This window comes from Fundulus heteroclitus, chromosome 22, assembly GCF_011125445.2.
Source record: "Fundulus heteroclitus isolate FHET01 chromosome 22, MU-UCD_Fhet_4.1, whole genome shotgun sequence".
NCBI lineage: Eukaryota > Metazoa > Chordata > Actinopteri > Cyprinodontiformes > Fundulidae > Fundulus > Fundulus heteroclitus.
The window spans coordinates 7,994,071-8,013,172 of record NC_046382.1 but is presented as its reverse complement, the minus strand read 5'-3'; the positions used below and the strand labels follow the sequence as shown (position 1 = coordinate 8,013,172).

General features: G+C 42.6%; 1 protein-coding gene across 1 annotated transcript; it reads right to left on the bottom strand.

Moving 5' to 3' along the window:
* Window positions 1-320: 320 nt before the first annotated feature.
* On the bottom strand, window positions 321-18,609 carry sgpl1 (sphingosine-1-phosphate lyase 1). The gene is made up of 14 exons (XM_012850198.3): window positions 18,598-18,609; window positions 14,701-14,866; window positions 12,753-12,820; window positions 12,330-12,477; window positions 12,105-12,184; window positions 7,922-8,050; window positions 7,743-7,831; window positions 7,553-7,661; window positions 7,362-7,460; window positions 7,131-7,277; window positions 6,015-6,253; window positions 5,781-5,927; window positions 3,077-3,197; window positions 321-2,941 (listed from the first exon to the last, which is right to left on the bottom strand). The coding sequence occupies exons 1-14, from the start codon at window positions 18,607-18,609 to the stop codon at window positions 2,798-2,800; spliced, it is 1,698 nt and encodes a 565-aa protein (XP_012705652.2). The 3' UTR covers window positions 321-2,797.
* Between the last annotated feature and the right edge of the window lie 493 nt (window positions 18,610-19,102).

Sequence of the window (19,102 nt, the reverse complement as noted above, 5' to 3'; positions counted from 1 at the left end):
ACAAGTCCAGTTGCTTTGTTTTTTTACTTTTTTTGGAATGACCATGACCTGGATGACTGAGAATCTTCACCAGCATAACAGCGATACTAATATCGGATATCGATATCAGCCCAATTTTAAATATCGGTGCATCGTTATTTAGGTTTGTATGCATAACTTAGACATTGTCTAGGTTGGAGAAAATCCACGTTTAAGTTCAAACCAAACTTAGTAATTTAACAGGAATAGAGGGCAGATGGTATATTTCCTTTGGAGAAATAAAGAAAATGCTTTTAAAATAAAAGGTTCAGCAAAAGGCCTTTATTGAAAGAGTCTTCAGAGTCATTTATCTGGTTTTAATGGTAATTCTTCAGAGCAAAACACAATGATTCATTGTTGGAAGCCACTGGACTCAGTATGTGAGGTTTAACAGACAGAAATGATGTCAGAGTTACTGGGCTGCAGGATAATCTGATAAATCAGGCACTGAGTTAAAGATGGAGAGGGGGGGGGGGGTATATATTCAGGTACATTCTGAGTAAACATACTACGACAACAAATGCTCACAAAAAAATAAGTGATAATTGATTAAAAAGTGGTCACACAGATGTTTAAATTATCATTAAAACGCTGACTAACGATAACAGAACCCCCCCTTCCCCCCTTCTTACAAGGAAAACACATATTGCACAAACATGAAAACTATCTGAACCGTATAAGGGGAGCGCACGAGTCAGAGGACAAGGTCTTTTCGGTGTTACAGTATTCATCGTTAGCAATCTTTAGGGGACCGTCAACACGTCAGAGTATTTCTCCCAACATTTAACACCTCAGTTCGAGTGGATGAGATCCCTTTCAGCGGCAAGCCTGCGTTACCGTTTTTACTCTCCCGGTGGTGGCGTCACCCTGCTGGACTGTTTCAGTGGAGCTGAAACTGAGGTAGCTTGAATTAGGAGACAGATCAGCGCAAAAACGTTGAACACGGGCGATTGCACGGAGTAAAGCTGAACTTCTGGTTTATGCTGCTTGATGATAAAACGAGAGCAGAAACTTCAGTCTGTTGGGAAGATGCCAGCTGACTGCTGCCTGAAAATCGTATCAAAGCTGAATTTTAATCCCCCCCTTGTTCTCCCTCACCACATCAGACATTCAAACTTTCCATTTCCCAAATCTTTCTCACAAACAGACCCTCTGAGGACGCCTAAAACAAAAACCTACTCATGCTTTCATGCTTACAGCAGACAAGCGTCTTAGTTTGACCCGGTGTCTCCTCCCCAGGGCGGCGCAGAGCTCTTTGCATCAAAAAAACGCTGCATGATGAGTTTGTTTTTTTTGTGCAGCCGGTGCGCTGCAGTGCATCAGCTTCGATGCTGGAGGGCAGCGCAGCGATCCTAACAAGGTTTTAGTGGTTTGAGTTGGTGCCGAGTCATCTGAAATGTTCTGACAATAATAATAACAACAATAATAATAATAATAATAACAGTACAAAGCTGAACAGTTTCTCTGTGATGTAAGTACAGGTGCATCCCAATTAGAACAGCAAAACGTTCAGTAATTTGCATAATTTAATACAAAAAAAGTGAAAGATAGATTGGTAACTCACACTGGCACATTTTAATTGTGGATTTCTGCTCGTTTTCGGGATTATGGCGCACACCTGATGAAAACCAAAAATCTGTTCATTAGGAAATAAAACATAAGCTCAATAATCTAAAAATATATATTTACGTCATGCAGGGCCACTTAAAAGCAGAAGAGAGTTACTGAGACGTTCCTCGAGCCACTAACGGCTAAAGCAGCTGGCTGTCCACAGAGTGCTTGCATACAAGCGTAGGTAATGGAAAGTTAAGTGGAAGGACTAACAAGGATGCCGCAACAATGCCGTAACTTTACTAAAGAGTTGTATTTAGTTTCTTAAAGGGAATATTCTAATTTTAAATGAAGACAGATTTTAGGTTTTCATTAGATTCAAGCCATGGTAATTAGCAGAAATCAATGCTTAAAGGAGCGATAAGCTAAATTTCCTTATTTTAGATAGAAAGAACAAAAAATAAAATAAAAAGATAAATAGTGATGTGAAGAACTAAAGGTGATATTTTAGATGGACTATGGTCTGACGTCACACCGCAGCTCTCTGTGTTGTTCTCCAGTATCTCGTTTACATAGCCGGGCCGGCCGCGCGTGCATGTACGTGCACGTGAACAGCTGCCAATCAGGGCTCAGCTCCTCCGCGCCCGAAACTGGGACCGTTTTTGAGCAACATGGTGGATCAAAACGTTACTTTCTTCTTCACTTGAAAGGTTTGTCCGAAAGCTGGAGCGGAGGTAAAGAGAGGTGTGTCACACATCTGGCTTTGATCTACAGACGGTGCTCAAGCACCACCTAGTAGTGAAATATCGCTTATTGCTCCTTTAAATGATGTGAATGAATCTAAGGCTTAGTTTCACTTTTCAAGCGAGTTAACTTTTTTATTGTATTTATTGAGATGCACCTGTAGGGGAGCCCGGGAGGCCTATGTAATGAAAGCTATCACTGAAATAAACTTGTGAAATAAAATAAGACAGAGACACAAACACACACAGTCCCAAAGCATTGTTAAAATCAAGTCGAAGGTTTAGGTGGACCCAGAAAATTCCTCCCCGGCACACTGGAGGGAGCAGTTTCCCTCCGGACTGATCTAAACGCAGATGGCTTGTTCTTCTAAAAGCTCTGCAGATGTTTTCAGTGCAGTTTGAATATGCAAGATAAGGCAACCGTTGAGCAGTTTGACTCAGAGCATTTCCGCTTCGTTCAGGTTTTTTTTTTTTTTTTTTTTACTTTAGTGGGCTTTTCCGTTGCCGTTCATGTGGCAGACGTTGGGTTTGGCCACCTCGGTGCTGTAGAGACAGTCCAGGAAACCTCGGGAGATCTCCGTCACCATGGATCTGTCCGGGATGGACTGGGCCATGCCGTAGATCGCTCCCTGAAAACAAATGAGCGAGCCAACAGGTTCAGACAAACCCAAACGTCATCTTTTATTCCAGAATACTCTGGAAACAATCATAATGATGGTCAAATCCCTGCCACCTGGTGTGTACGTGTAACAAAGCCAACTCACCATTCCTGTGGTTTTCTCTTTGGGGTTCTTCATGATGACGGCCACCTGCTCTTTGACTTCACGGATAAATCGGTCAGCCACCCCAGGCTGGGTGTGCAGCACCGTGCAACAAATGTGGATGCTGTGAAGGGGGAAGTTGTAAATATTGAGACAACCAACAGATTTTGAAGATATAAAAGCTCAGACTGATCATATTTGGACAAGGAAACCTTAGAAACAACCTGCTTAGGTAGTCGCTGACACTGGAGGGTGTTAACTCGGCCTCCAGGTCTAATGTAAATACAGCAAAAGGGGAACTAAACATTAGTAAAAGTTTCTTAAATGACTGTATTTGTCCTTGATTTGAGCAGCAAGTTTACATCTGCCAATGGAACAAGATTTCTGCACTTAAAACAGGAACAACTCATCTCCATCATCTTATTTCAAATGCAATTAACCTAATCCTCTTATTTTAGGGGTCAAAATACTCATTCCATTGGTAGATAATCTTATTTAACTGCTCACATCAAGGACAGATGCGCTCAATTTAGGAAAATTGGTACTTATTTTAGTTCCCTTTTTGCAGAGAAGTAGTTTGGGATGATGCTTGACTCAGACGTTCCTTAAGCTCCTACTAAACAGGTGTAATATTGTCACGATGAGGAACGTCGTATCCTCGAGTGGCTCAGAAGATCCCGTTCTTTCATTGTTACTTCAAGGCTGGACTTTTATGAATAAAGTGCACAAAGTGCTACAGGTCTCAGCACCAAAATGTTACGGGGATAGTTCTGATGAGAGTTAAACAGGAAAGTCTTATCTTTCCAGTTTAAAGCTATAGCTGGTAATCCTGTTCAGAAACAACGTTTTGTTATCTGGGTGAAGTCGTCGCTACATCCAAAAAGTAATACATTATGTACTCAGAAAAAGGAGGTTAAAAATAAAATTGTTCTCTGTGGGAGCTGCATGCCTGTAAAAACTGTAACCAATCTCTGCCGTTTGGTCCAAATGGCAGAGATTTGTCAGAGTTTTGGTCCTGTTCTCACCCATAGACGTTATATAATCACCCCCTCTGACCCTCAAGTTCTGGAGGAACCACATTTTCTACTGGTTGTCCTACATGTCAATCATTCTGACGCTCTCAGGTAATGCCAGTGTGTGCGTGCTCGTTCCTTGTTTATTTCCACCTGCTGGCTGTACATGCGCACTTCTAGTGTTTATGTAGCCGGTTAGCTTAGCGGCTAGGTTAGCGGTTAGCTTAGAAATTAGCCGTTCATTGTAATAGTAATATCGTCTTTATTGTCACTTAAACATACATTACAGCTTCATTGTAGCTCTGCTGCTCTCACCGTAGACTTTGAACATGGCTGAGAGTCACAAGAAGCAAACCATGTTCATGTTTATGAGAAGAAGAGGAAGGCCTCAGTGGAAAGAAATAAGACCAGAGTGGATTTGGGAGATTTGTTTTCACATGATCCCCCTGAAGAGCGGAAGAACGAGGTAAGCTGGTCCTGCGTATTCAGTTATTCAAATAGGAACTTGGGGAAACTCCAAGAAACAAAAAAAAACGTCAACTCTGATGGGATTAAGCCTGTTGGCTGTCTGGTAAATCCAGAGGATCATTTATCTACACTGGTGGCTCCTAGATATAAGGCTCCTCTCCAGTGCTACAGCTTTCTATCTGTCAGGCAGACGCCCTTTCTACTTTCAAGGCTAGGATCAAAACGCTCCTATCTGCTTATAGTTAGAGTTGTTTTGGTTACTGGGAGCTATCTCTGTAGTTCTAATGGAGGCCTAGGCTGCTGGAGGACACACTGGTAATTCTTTGTAGTTACTGCTGCCGTCAACTTTGTCTTCTGTCCTTGTTTTTCCTTTTCCATAGAAAGTTCTACCGGCTTGGTCAATTCATCTTTATTGTGCCCATTTCTTCAATATAGCCGTTGACAGAGTTGCTGTTGCTAATGATCACCTCCATCGTATTGTTTTTTTTACAGAAAGTATTAACTCACTCATTCAATCTCTAGCTGCACCTTTCATGAACAAAATCACTGACAGAAATAGTGCAGTCATTGAATTGTTCTCTCTTTTATATATATATATATATATATATATATATATATATATATATATATATATATATATATATATATATATATATATATATATATATACACACACACAATTTCTGGGCAGAGCAGCTGATAGAGATGTTGTTGCCACTGACTATCTATGCTCTATATTTTTCTTCTACCATAGAAAGTACTCCTGGCTCAGTGCACCTGTGTTTAGCTGTGCTGAGTTCCTGGATGAAGCCATTGTTATTAACCTTTTATTCTTTCAAATAGAAAGTATTCCTGACTCAGTGCACCTGTGTTTTCAGCTGTGAGCTCAACTCCAACTCAGATGGCCGCTCATACTAAGCCAGCTTCTGCTGAAGGTCTCTTCCTTCCGTCATTAGGGAGTCATTCCTCTCCACTGTCGCCACATGCTTGCTCAGGAGGGTGGATTGCAGCAAAGTCAAACAACACAAACTTCTTATAAATCGGATCTAGTGACTTTTTTCATTGAACTAGACATGATTGAGTTGCTTGAAGTAACTTGGAGCAAACTGGAAACGAGCTGGAGCCGTTTGTCCTGCCTGGTGTCTTTGTGAACGGCCTCATATAAACACGTTGGATTACATATCTGTTTCACCAAAAAAAACCATCATATTATGTTGCCCTTCTACCTGGACGGGTACTGCAGCGTGTTCAGGTTCCAGCCCTTTGCCGTCAGCGCATTTGAAAGGCGGAAAATGTCGAAGACCTCGGAGCCTATTGCCACGACGGACACCTCTGGGTTCCCGAACACAAACACTCCGTGAATCTTCTTGATCCTGTCCAAAGGGAAACACAAACAGCGTTTTGGTCAGAAGGTCGGCTCTGGGATGACTTCGGGCACCGACCCCATGCGGGCGCCTTACTCGTTTCTGATCTTGCGCGCCGTGCTGATGATCTTCCGCGTGGCGTCCACGTATCCGCTCTCTCCCATGTACATCATGGTCGCCCAGCAGGCGGCGATGATCCCTCCCGGCCTGGAGCCCGCCACGGAGGGCGAGGCGTAGATTCCCCCCTGCCAGTCTGGAGCCACGAAGTACTGGTACTGGCGGTACTTTATGTCGCTGTAGAGGATGACAGAGGAGCCCTTGGGGGCGTAGCCGTACTGGGGAGACAAGCGTTACAGACATTAGGCAGTGTTAGGAGATGCTCTGATAGTAAACTACGGCGCAATATCTGGATTAGTCCCACTTTGCTGAAGATCGGCAGTGAAAGTTAATGACGAGACAAAATCACAAAAGCCTCGAAGGAGATTTTAAATGCTTTTCGAGTGAAACGGATCTAAAAAATAAGTAAAATGTTCTTAAAGTTAGTGTAATTATCCTTGATTTGAGCAGGTAAATAACATTATTTGCCATTGGAATTAGTATTTTGACCCCTGAAATAAGACAATTAGATATCATGTACTTGAAATAAGATGATGGAGATGAATTGTTCCCATTTTAAGTGCAAAAATCTTATTCCACTGGCAAATCATCTTATTTAGCTGCTCAAATCAAGGGCAAATACATTCAATTCAAGAAAATTCTACTTATTTTTAGTTCCTTTTTTGCAGTGTACGTGTTATTTAATCGCTTTGATTTAAAACTGGAAAGCGACGTCTTATTTCTTGAACTTGATTCGTCTTCACACGGCTGATTTTTACGACATAACTCACTGCAAAAACGGACCTAAAAATAAGTAAAATGTTCTTAAAACTAGCATTTTTGTCCTAGATTTGAGCAGGTAAATAATATGATCTGCCAATGGAATGAGCATTTTGACCCCTAAAATAAGATAATTAGACATCCTGCACTTGAAATAAGATGATGGAGATGAGTTGTTCCTATTTTAAGTGCAAAAATCTTATTCCATTGGCAGATAATCTTATTTACCTGCTCAGATCAAGGAAAGATGCACTCATTTTAAGAAAATATTACTTAGTTTTAGTTTCGTTTTTTGCAGTGAGGCAGATGGGATCAAACATTAGCACCGCCCCTTACCTTGTGGGTGTCCGCAGAGATGCTGGTGACACCCTTCACCCTGAAGTCGAACGGGGCGAGAGAGAAGCCGGCCTTTTCCATGAAAACAATGAGAAACCCGCCCAGACAGGCGTCCACATGCAGCGGGATGTTGTAGCGGACGGCCAGCTGCAACACAGCGAGGGAAACGTTACAAGAATGGACTTCCCCCCCCCCGTTTCATTTTCAGGTTTTAAGTGCTACGCCTCTGACCTTGGCTACTTCTTCCACCGGATCCATGATTCCATGGGGGAACTGGGGCGCCGAGCAGACAAGCATGGCCGTGTTTTTGCTGATGGCCCTCCTCATCGCCTGGGCAACGGGGCAAACAGAGGGACAAACGTTGACGCCCTGAAAGCAGGAAGCGCTCTCACACACAAGCTGAGCGCGTGTTGCCGTCTCACCTTGACGTCCACTTTCATGGTCGTCTGGTCGAGGGGAATGTGGACGAGCTTCATCCCAAAGTAATGCGCCGCTTTGTCGAAGGCCGCGTGGACGCTCACCGGCGCGAGACTGCGGGCGGAAACGGAAAGGAAGTCGTCACTTTCACTTGGAACTCAAACCCAGCGATGAGCTCAACAAGGTTGGGCTTACATTTCAGGGTACTTCACACCGCGCTCGTGCGCCATGTCCCTGTAGGCTTTGCAGGCCATCAGTATGCTCTCGGTTCCTCCTGAGGTGACCTGGGAACAGCGGGAGAGGAGACTGCATCAGATCGAGTGAACCTTTCATGGAAGGGCTCACGTGTGTTTCCTTAAGGCCGGGTTCCTCACGGTTCCACAGGAGCTGGGTCCACCGTGGAAAAGGGTGCAGGACATTCGAACGACCTCGGCCTCCATCTTCCTGACGCCCGGAAAGATGTCGGGGTGGAGGGGGTTGCTCCACGCGAAGTCTCCGTACACCTTCAGAAGAAAAACAAGATGTTCTGGAACCAGCAGCAGCAAAAAAAACAAAAAAAAAAAACGCTTTCAAGCTTAAATTCTCATGGGTAAAAAGAAAGTACACCCTCCTGAGGTTTTATGTATCAGAACAAAACAAAAATGATTGTTTTAACATGAGCTGAAGTGTAGAAAACACGCCCAACAGATCCCACGTTGTCAATATTTAAACAAATAATGGAAAAGTTGTGTGTGAAAACTAAGTAAACCCTTCTTGGTTCTATATATGAGGCAAAGCAGCAGCCGGCTGCTAATCATATCTTGACCGTTTATGTAAAAGAAGGATTCCTAACAGGCAGCAGGTCTGGTTCAATTCAATTCAGCTCAATTCAATTTTATTTATATAGCACAAACTCATGACACATGCAGGGCAGTCAAACTTTTTTAAAGTAGCAGGCCACACACTATCAGGTAGGAGGGTGCACTTATGCCGGTGCCTGAGCCCCGGAGGGGAGAATTTTGAAAAATAGAGTCTCCCTGATATATTTTGGAAGCTTTCAAGACAGGTGATTATTTAAACAATAGAGTCAGAGTGCATGTTTTAAATTCAATAAAAGGCAAAAAATGTGAATGATCAATTCTTCAAAAACATTTCTTTTTTTATCATTATTCTTAAAACATTTTTTTTTCACATGATGTTATCATCATGTTTTAACAAGGTAAGGTAATCTCCATTTACATAAAATTAGTTTAATTTGAATTACTAGCACCACATAAAACAAATCAGATTAGTTGAGGTCTATTCATCTTAATATTATTATTCACAGTTCTGTTCTAAAAACGAAATAACATTTCTTCACGAACCAAGTCAAATTTTCATGATAAAAATACAGGGTTGGAATTTGAAATTGAATTAATATGTTGAATTTATTTCAGTCATATTGCTCTTTCGAAATCTTTTATCTCAGTTTAATTTCACTTGCACTCATCACACACACGATATAATATCATCGGCGAGGATTCTAGAGACGAACACAAAATGCATCCCCTGAAAAACTTTGATAATTTGCTGCTGTAATATTATATTTTATTATATGTAATATTATAGATTTTTTCGAATAAAAAGCTAACACATGTGCATAATCAAAAAATAATATATAATAATTATAGAGCATTCAGTATTGTAAGAAAGCCCACACTGTTTCTGGATAAATACATTATTGTATGAGTCAAGTTCTATTCCGTTTTATGCCTCTTTCCTTGTAAGTTTGAAATGTCCCATGCTCCTGAATGCACCATAGCTTTCTGACGCTCGTGAATGCATCACACTGGTCTATGAACGCGGTGCTGTGCACGTTTGATCTTCCGCTTAAAAAGCTTTGCAGTTTCAAAACTCACGTCGGCTCTCACGGTTTTATTGCACTTTTCGGAATAACACCGGTCTGTGTTATGATCGGAAAAGTAGCATCTCGGTTGGAACAAGGAACCCAATCACTCGTTAATGTTGCTCTCAGTGGAGACAGATGCTAAGCTGATTTTTGGGATGTATAATCAGGGAAAAGTAGGCGGCGGCAAGAGCTGCTATAGACGGTGATTTGCCGCCGTTGACCGGCTACTTTTGACTGCCCTGACACAAGTCACCTCAAGGCTCTTTCCAAAGTCAAATTCAATCAGATTATACAGATTGGTGCGTTAACCCAATGCCAGGATGGAAAGACAGCAGCAATCGTTACAGCCCATCAATCTGAGAAGGATCAGGAAGTTATTTCCAATTATCCCAAGTTCGTCATCCTACACAGAGGAAGATTACTTCCAACAAAAATATAAAAGACAGCAGTCAGTCTTCCCTCAAGAAGTCGTTAAACGCAAAGAATTGGCTTAAAAAAAACCTAAAGGAAGCTTATTAAAGGTGAAGTATAAGACTCATTAGAAAAAAGGTCAACGAGTGGAGCTTGTCTGGGAGGACTGCTAGGAGAAAATACATCTTATGTAAAAAACAAACAGAAGCATCATGTCAGCAAAGCTCCATCTGATGGAACCAGCAGACCTTTGAACAGGCGGGATGAACGCAGAGATGTTTGGCCTTGATAAAACGTGACATAAACCTGTTACGTAACGTAACTGTGAAGCACAGCAGCGGCAGGGTGATGGTCTGGGCTTGTTCAGCAGCCCCAGGAGACGGGGGACAGTGAAGCCATCTTCTGCATGACCAAAGATCCTGGAGGTAAACGTGAAGCCATCCGTCTGACAGCCTTGAACTGAACTCCTACGGGCCTGAAATTCACCGCAGGGACTGCGCTGATTGCACAATATGTGATGAATCAAAACAAAAATAGTTCCTATAATGAAGGAAATTGCCAAATAGAATTATACCTATGTGTAATAAGGTGGACGTTTGCATTAGAGCCATAAACTAAAACGAAGAACGCTCTGCCCTCCTCTCTTTGAGGTACGAGCGCCGTCTGCTCCACCAGTTTCATCAGATTTAACACTTTTAACGGTACGGTAATCCAAACACGGGCTGCTGGTTAAAACTGCACGATATAATCGGCCTTAACATCGGTATCAGTCAATGTTAGTCATTATTTAACATATCCGCATCGGTCTGAGCAGTAAAACTGGACTAATGCTAACAACCGATGTCTGTTTCTGTCTAGTTGCCCTTTGTGACAGTGTTTCAGGAGGGGGGGGGGGGGGGGGGGGGGGGGGTCCTTGCGTTTTTCTGACCATGTGACAGTAATGCATCACAGCCAGGATTGTTTTTTTTTTCTTTTTTTAAATGAAGTAGACATGCAATGTCAGCAATGTGGTCGATTTTCATAATGTCGAAAGTAGAATTACGATAAGCAGCGTGTAAGTCTAGACTATAACACATAATCTAAAATTGTGCAAAATGACAGACAGACAGACAGACAGACAGACAGACAGACAGACAGACAGACAGACAGACAGACAGACAGACAGACAGACAGACAGACAGACAGACAGACAGACAGACAGATAGATAGATAGATAGATAGATAGATAGATAGATAGATAGATAGATAGACAGATAGACAGATCATTTTTGAAGCAAAGACAGTTTATGTGAGCAGTTTGATTTAAAAAGTGATTATTTTAATAATCATTCTGGAATTAGGCAGAACTCCAAACAAGAGGAGACGATGGAGACAAGAGAGCAGAGACAGACAGCTGTGATGACAACTAGTAATGAATGCATGGATCCCAGGTAAGAACTCTGCAACGTTGAGATACAAAGTTAACTTTACGAATAGTTTTCATTCTTAAAGATATTTTCCCCCTTTGTTATGAAGGAGACCTGTAGTCCGGTTTCTGAGTAATTGTCCTCCCAAAGAGTAGAAGACCTGCCACCAAAACGCGGGTAAGAAGGGAGTTCCCTCCATTAAAAAAAAAAAGTGAATTTCACGCTCTACACATCAGCAACACTGCAAAAACAGAACTAGAAATAAGTACAATGTTCTTAAAGTTAGTGTATTTGTCCTTGATTTGAGCAGTTAAATAAGATGATTTGTCAATGGAATAAGAATTTTGCACTTAAAATAAGAACGATTCATCTCAATCATCTTATTTCAAGTGCAGGATGTCTAATTATCTTATTTTAAGGGGTCAAAATACTCATTCCATTGGCAGATAATCTTATTTACCTGCTCAAATCAAGGATAAATACACTAACTTTAAGAACATTTTACTTATTTTTAGATCAGTTTTTGCAGTGAACAGAATGGCCTAGTCAAAGTCCGGATCTCAGCCTGGTTGAAAAGCTACGTTTGGGTGTGAAGGGAGCTGTGCAGAAACAAACGTCTGTAAGGAGCAACTGATCAGGTTTATTCCCCCCAAACACGACTGAGATTGTGGGTTCTGCTCAATAAACCCTGACAGGGAGGATGATGTGTGTTTCTGTACATCTGAGGTAAGTTTGAGAAGCCCAGATCAGTTTCATATCCTGAACCATAATAACTGAGACAGGGGTGGGAGGTGGGGGGGGGTGTACTTTCTTTTCCCCATGACTGTAACAACAGCTGTTAGAAAAAAAAAAAAAATCAACAAAGGTGCGAACCTTCACCAGCAGCTTGGTCAGATCTTCGTCGCCCCAGTACACCGCACCAGAGACGCAGCCGTTCTCCCACTTCACCTCGTCTGAGAAAAACAAACACAAGAGTCCTGAGAAGCAAGGAGGTGACACGACAACATAGACCTGACTCCCCGCCTGGCAGAGAGCCGGGAGGCTGAAGAGGAGGAGGAGGAGGAGGAAGAGGAGGAGGAGGAGGGGGTAATGACTCACTCAGGGTTTCATACTCTTTGATTTTTTCCATGACTTGGCTCTGAGAGAGACCCTTTGAAGGCAGCTGTTTGGTGTAGCTCATCCCCTCCTTCAGAGTGCACAGACTCTGAGACATGTCATCCAGAGCCTTGTTCAGCTGCCTCTGGATCTGTCAGGGAGAGAAACGACGAGAGAACAGGGCCTTAGGTCTGTAACGTCAGCAGCTCCGCAGGAAAGAAGAAGTAACAGTGAGGCTGGTTTGAACTATAGTAACCACCTTAACATGAGCGCATGGTGCAAAGTGTGCCAAAGGTCTGACCCCGCCCCGCCCCCCCCCCCCCCCCCCCATACACACACACACACACACACACACACACACACCATGCAGTCATCCAGCACTGACTCACAGGAGTCCCAGACAACATTCACCGCAGCAACACTTACATTGTCGCCAACAAAGGGGATTTTCCTGACGAGCCGAAAGCACTGCTTCTTGATCCGGGACGTCAGACCTGAACCACAGACACAAGGCAGCAGCTGTGGTCAAAAAAACAACTACAAAAAAAAAACACTCTGCACAGACAGCTGACTGTGACTGATGAGCTCGTCTCACGCAGGACGTTCAGTCTGTGGAAATCATCGTTTTATATCGGTCATTGATGCGCTGAGTGATTGTGACTTTGAAGTCAGAAGCCCAGAGAGATGCGACTAAGACATTTTTTCGGGAGAGAAACGTCGCAAAACCTTTCACTAGTTTTCAACTGGTTGCTTTTTTTTTTTTTTTACTAATTTTTATAATTAATGATACATTTCTCTGTTATGAGTGTAGCACAATGCAACATTGCCCCTGTTGCTGCACGCTGCCAGTCAGCTGGCTGAAAGGAGGCTGCAGCCTCTTTTCCTTGTATTGGAAAAATCAATCCATGTGATCCAGTTTTGAACAGCAGACAATGTCCCATCCTCTATTACCATCTAACATAGAAAGTACTCCTGGGTCAATGTGAGCTTCTGTGCTTTCTGTGTCTCTGCTCTGTCTTCTCTAAGCCCCAGTGGGTGGAGGCAGATGAGCGTTCACACTGAGCCTGGTTCTGGTTCTGCTGGAGGTTCTCCTCCCTGTTAAAGGGGAGTTTTCCTCTCCACTGTCGCTTCATGCATGCTCAGTATGAGGGATTGCTGCAAAGCCATCAACAATGCAGACAACTGTCCACTGTGGCTCTATGCTCTTTCAGGAGGAGTGAATGCTGCTTGGAGCAGGACGACGGGTCAAGGGGCTTCCATTTTAAAGGGACAGGGCCCGCCACAATAAGAGCGCAACAGGAAGTGGGGCTCTGTATGACATGGGTTACACATACGAGACAAAGTTCAGCTGTTTGGAAAGGTTTACGGTTGCATGATAACAGGCAGTCCTGTCACGGAGAACAATGGAGCCCCGCCCACCATTCACATGAAGGTTTTATAATAGCAGCTGTCAGGTTGCAGGTTGCGTGCTTGTTAAACAGCTGACTGCTGACTATGAGCCGTTAAGCAGCGGACTGCAGCAAACACCAGGGGTGTCACAATACATCCATCCACATCGACATACCGATTAAATTCCTAACAATCCAATTAAATATTGGAAATCGGACCTGAGCCTATAGTGACCAGGTGATTTATTAATATTTTAAAATTACAACAACGCAGTTTTTTATTTAAATACCTGAGCTTTAAAATAAAATCATATGTGTTTTTGTGAGTTGATATCAACTAATCAATGTAAATAATAGAGTGAGACGGGCAGATAATATTGCATCACATCGATCAGAAATCATTCATATCGGTAAATATCGTCACCCAAACAAATCAATTTAACATCATATGGAGACAAAGCTGGTGTTTACACCCCTAGCTAATACTCATTGCTCTTATGTCACCTTTATGGAGTGCGAAACGCTGACAACGCATAGAATTATGAGCTATTCTACATCTTTACATGTTTCACTGCAAAAACAGAACTAAAAATAAGCAAAATTTTCTTGAAATGAATGTATTTACCCTTGATTTGAGCAGGTAAATAACATTATTTGCCAATAAAATGAGTATTCTTACCCCTAAAATAAGATAATTAGATATACTGCACTTGAAATAAGATAATGGAGATGAACTGTTCCTATTTTAAGTGCTAAAATCTTATTCCATTGGCAAATAGCCTTATTTACCTGCTCAAATCAAGGGGCAAATACATTCATTTCAAGAAAATGTTACTTGATTTTAGTTCTATTTTTGCAGTGAATTCAAAACAACCATGAAACAAATGTTAGAATCTTGTGAGAATTCCCTTTACACGTTTTCCATCCTACATAAACCTGCGGGGCTGCTCTGCGTTGGTGTGCAGCGGGTTTGAGGGAGCGATTACTTTCTTGCTGGAAGAGGAAGCCTCTGAGCCGGAGCGCCGCCCAGGTGGCGAGGACCGACGCCGCGATGATCTGCCACGGCTCCAGGTGGGCGCAGCGCGAGTTGACCTGCCGCCGGCCTTCCTCCAGGTACAGCAGCAGCATCTCCTTATACACCTCCAAGGCACTCTGCGCACAGGAGAAAACAATGAGTGGTTCAGCACTGACACAGTGATCCAGATTTAAAGCACCAGAGCAGATACGTACGTCGGCAGACATCGTCCGACCTTACGGAGAACCTGCTCAGAGAGCGGTCAGCCGTAGGAAGGGATAAACTCTCAGCAGGTGGAAACGAGGGGAAAGCTTACAGCTACCGTCAAACTACTCCCACCCCACCCAGCCAGCGACACAAGCAGCAGTGCCAGAGTGAAGCAAGAGGAAGTTCGCCCAGCTAGAAATGTCACTGGATCTCCTCTGCCGAGGTGCGAAATGAATCAAAATGCACAACTGTTGCACATTTATCTATCTCTGCGTTATCTGAGCCCAGAGGTGCTTTTACGAGCCAGCAGCGGGCCGTCTGATAGGATGGAGCCTCCACATCAGCTGCAATCAGAGGGACAAAGCTTAAGGTTCACGATAAAGTATCTAAGGAACGCGCTATCTGCGCGACCTCGAGTACGCGCCGCACTTAGAAGAGTAAAAAGTTAGAAAATAATCTGTAAGCGGGTGCTGCGTTGGACATAGCTTTCACTAAGCCCCCATGTCTTTATCAAAAAAGGCTTTTATTGGTTTAATATTAAATGACATTTTAATTTGCTGTAAGTGGAAAATGATAATTAACAGGAATAAAGGCTTGAAAACATCCGTCTGTGTGTGATTAATCCATATAATGCGTCTGACTTATTGAACTGAATTAATAAAATAAATTAACTTATCACTAATATTCTAACTTATTGAACAAGAGTGTAAAAACTGATAAAAAAATCAGCTGAAAGTGGAGCGAACTTGTGTCCAGCTCCCTTTACTCTGACAAAAATAAACTGCTTTTAGATGATTTTCTGTTATTAAACAGCAGGCCTGGGCAATACGAGACAAAAATAATATCTGGATGTTTTTAGGCTGGATGCCGATATACGATATTTATCTCGATATGTTTTTCTTTTCATAAATTATAAAAAAAAGCATCTCTGAATCAAAGCTTTAACCCAAACGTCTCACAGGCGCATTTTTAAACAAACAGCTGTAGATAAATATGTGGATATAGCTGAAGAATACCTACTGGAATAAATAAAAGTATAATTATAACACAACATAGACCATCTTGATATAAACAATCTAGTCTCATCTTATAGCTCTTTTTAAAAGAAAAATCTGTATTTTTAAAATCTTGATATATTGTCCAGCCCCATTAAGCAGTGCTGGTGTGTAATTTAATCTGGGCATTAGGCTTTGTGGCAGCAGCGTCAGGCTGAGGGGAGGCTTTTCTTTACAGGGCCAGAGGAGCCGGTCAGAGGAAGACGGCTGAAGCTAAACACCAGGAAACCCTGGAATAAAACCTGCTGGAGGCTTCAAAAGACGACCGACCCTAAAACACGCTGCCAAAACGACAATCAAAGCCTTTTGCTGCGTTACAATGGCCTAGTCAAAGTCCAGAGTAATCCAATCTGACTGAGCTTGAATTAGGCCTGGACGATTATTCAATAACGCTATATATCGATCGATAGATATGTGATGCGATAGAAAAAAAAGTGTAAATAAAAAGTTCAACAGAATAACAGTTTTCCTTCCTTTTGCATTGTAGCCAATCATGTAGGTTAATATTACAGTCACTACATCCTCCCAACCAATCACTACGCAGACCCAGGAACGCTCTGTCACTAAGCTCCACCCCCTTCAAAGAGTTCAGATAGCACGTGTTCTTTTTACTTTTTTTAAATCTTGCAGTTTTGGTAAAAAGTTGGTTGAATAAAGGGTTGAGTTTGAATTTAGTGTTTATGTCTTTATCTAAAAATAGATAATTAAGCAACAGCATAAAATAACCAAGGCTGCACTTAAAATATATGTTTTCAATTAGTTGATGATTATCGATATCGATCAATGCGATTTCTATTTTATCTATTTTTTTTATTCTATTTTTTCTATCTTGGCCTTTTCTGCAAAGACTCTGACTGTACGGAGCTGACAGAGACAAACTGTACACTGCAAAAAGGGGACTAAAAGTACATAAAATCTTGAAATTAGTGCATTTTTCCTTGATTTGAGCAAATAAATGAGATTACTTGCCAATGGAGTGAGTATTTTTACCCCTAAAATAAGATAATTAGATATCCTGCACTTGAAATAAAATGATGGAGATGAATTGTTCCTATTTTAAGTGCAAAAAACTTATTCCATTGGCAGGTAGTGTTATTTATCTGCTCAAATCTAGGAAAAATACATTAGTTTCAAGAAAATTTTACTTACTTTTAGTTCTCTTTTTGCAGTGTGAAGGACTGCAGTCGTTTCTGCGGGGGAGGAAAAAAAAGGGCAATTCTACAAAGTATTCATCGCTTTCATTCCATTTCACAATTATACAAAGCCTTCACTGTATCCAAAACAAAGCAGGTTTGCAGTTCCTAAGACAAAATGTGATAGGTCCAAAATATGGGACATCTTTCTAAAAAGGCACGCAACGTCTAGGCGTGAAACAGAAATACAGCCTGGGGGTGTCAGTGGGTTTTTTTTGCGGAGACACCATTTAACTTCCTCCCACCCCGCAGACGGCTCGGGTGGAGAGCAGTCGGTGAGCCACGGGGCTGGCAGCCGTCACACCTGCCTGTTCAGACGCCGTCTCCTCATTCAGGTTTGGTGAGATCCTGTGCAACGGCAGGAAAAAGGCAGAGAAACAGCTCATACCTGTGCTGGTTGCTCAGGGGCCCCACACAGGTGTGCATGCGTGCCGCGTCAGACACAGACTCAGGCACATCGTACAAGCAGAGATCAGATTTTTTTCCCCCGTTTCTCCACAGATCGTTGCTTTTTGTTTCACTTCCACATCCAGCGATGATTCCCCCCGGCCTCCGCTCTCACAGCCGTGGAAAACTTAAACCGGGCTCACACAAAGGATCCCACACCTGGCATTGTCTAACTCATTGTTGACTATTCGGAAATCAGACCCTTTGTTGGTCTCCCAGGAGCTTTGGCTCTCATTTGGAAACATGAGGCGGGACAACAAGGCATCTCACAACAAGTCTGCAAACTTTTAGCCAAAAACATCTGCAAACAATTACAAACGGCAAAAGAGCAGGGGAGCTCAGATTGACGGCATTGGGGGGTTTGCTTAATGATAAGGTTCTCTTTAGGTGAAACCAGATCAGATAAATTGATCTTGGGGGGGTGGAGGGGGTCCAGACAGCAGGATCTGCACTGACAGCAGTCACAGGGGTGGACACTTTGGTGCGTTTACTGCTACTTATTCACCTTTCTTCCAGCTTTTTGGGCTCATACAGGAGCGACCATGCTCCAATCTGACCAGATCACCACAATAACACATTGTTGTCACTTCCGGCCGGCCGGCAGCTTCAGGATCTCCAGCTTTCCCAGCATGCATTGGCAACAATAAACAACAGCACTGCCCTTTAACCCCCCTCATCCAGCAGCCGTGCATCTGAGGAGAAAACAGGTTGGTTCCTCAGGCAGAAGCTAAACGTGAGCAATGAGTGAAGCTTTATTTAAAAAAATAATAATAATAATGTAGGTAGTTGGGTCATATAAGTCGTCCTTATATCAGCGGGGAAACTATAGGGGTGGTTAAGTTGTTACTCAACACTTGTCCTTCTTTTGTACATCCACAAGAAAGACAACAACAAAACAGTTAGCTAACTTCACCACATAAACAAAAAGTCGCTCCCGAAAAGGAGAGAAAGTGACGAGGAACATACCCAGTAGTCCATGTCTCCGAGTTAAACCGCGGTTCTTCTTCTTCTCTTTGTTCGCTTGTCAGATGAACCAGCGCAGAGAGCCCGACTCTCAGTCCTCTCCTCTCATCTACATGCTACTGGGAGCCGCAGCAGGCAGCAGCGGGCAGGAAGCTAGCCCTGATTCAGGAAGCAGCTTCAGATCCCAGGGAGCTGCGCGTGATTTGCGCATGTGCAGATCTGACAACAATGCTGATTGGTCTGATGCCTCTTAGTCCCTGCGTGCGCGTGTTTGTTCCCTATGAGTTGTAGATCTGAGCTGCGCACGACGGATCACTGAAACCGATCTTATACAAACTGTTTTGCTGATTAAAATACATTTCAGTTTATAGAAATCATTCAACTCTAAGCAGAAAGACTACAGTGAAATAAATAAATATTTTTTGCATGTATTTTATTTTAATTAATTAATTAATTCATTATTTTTTTAATGGATGTGTTTTAGCTTGTGGCAATGTACAGCACTTTT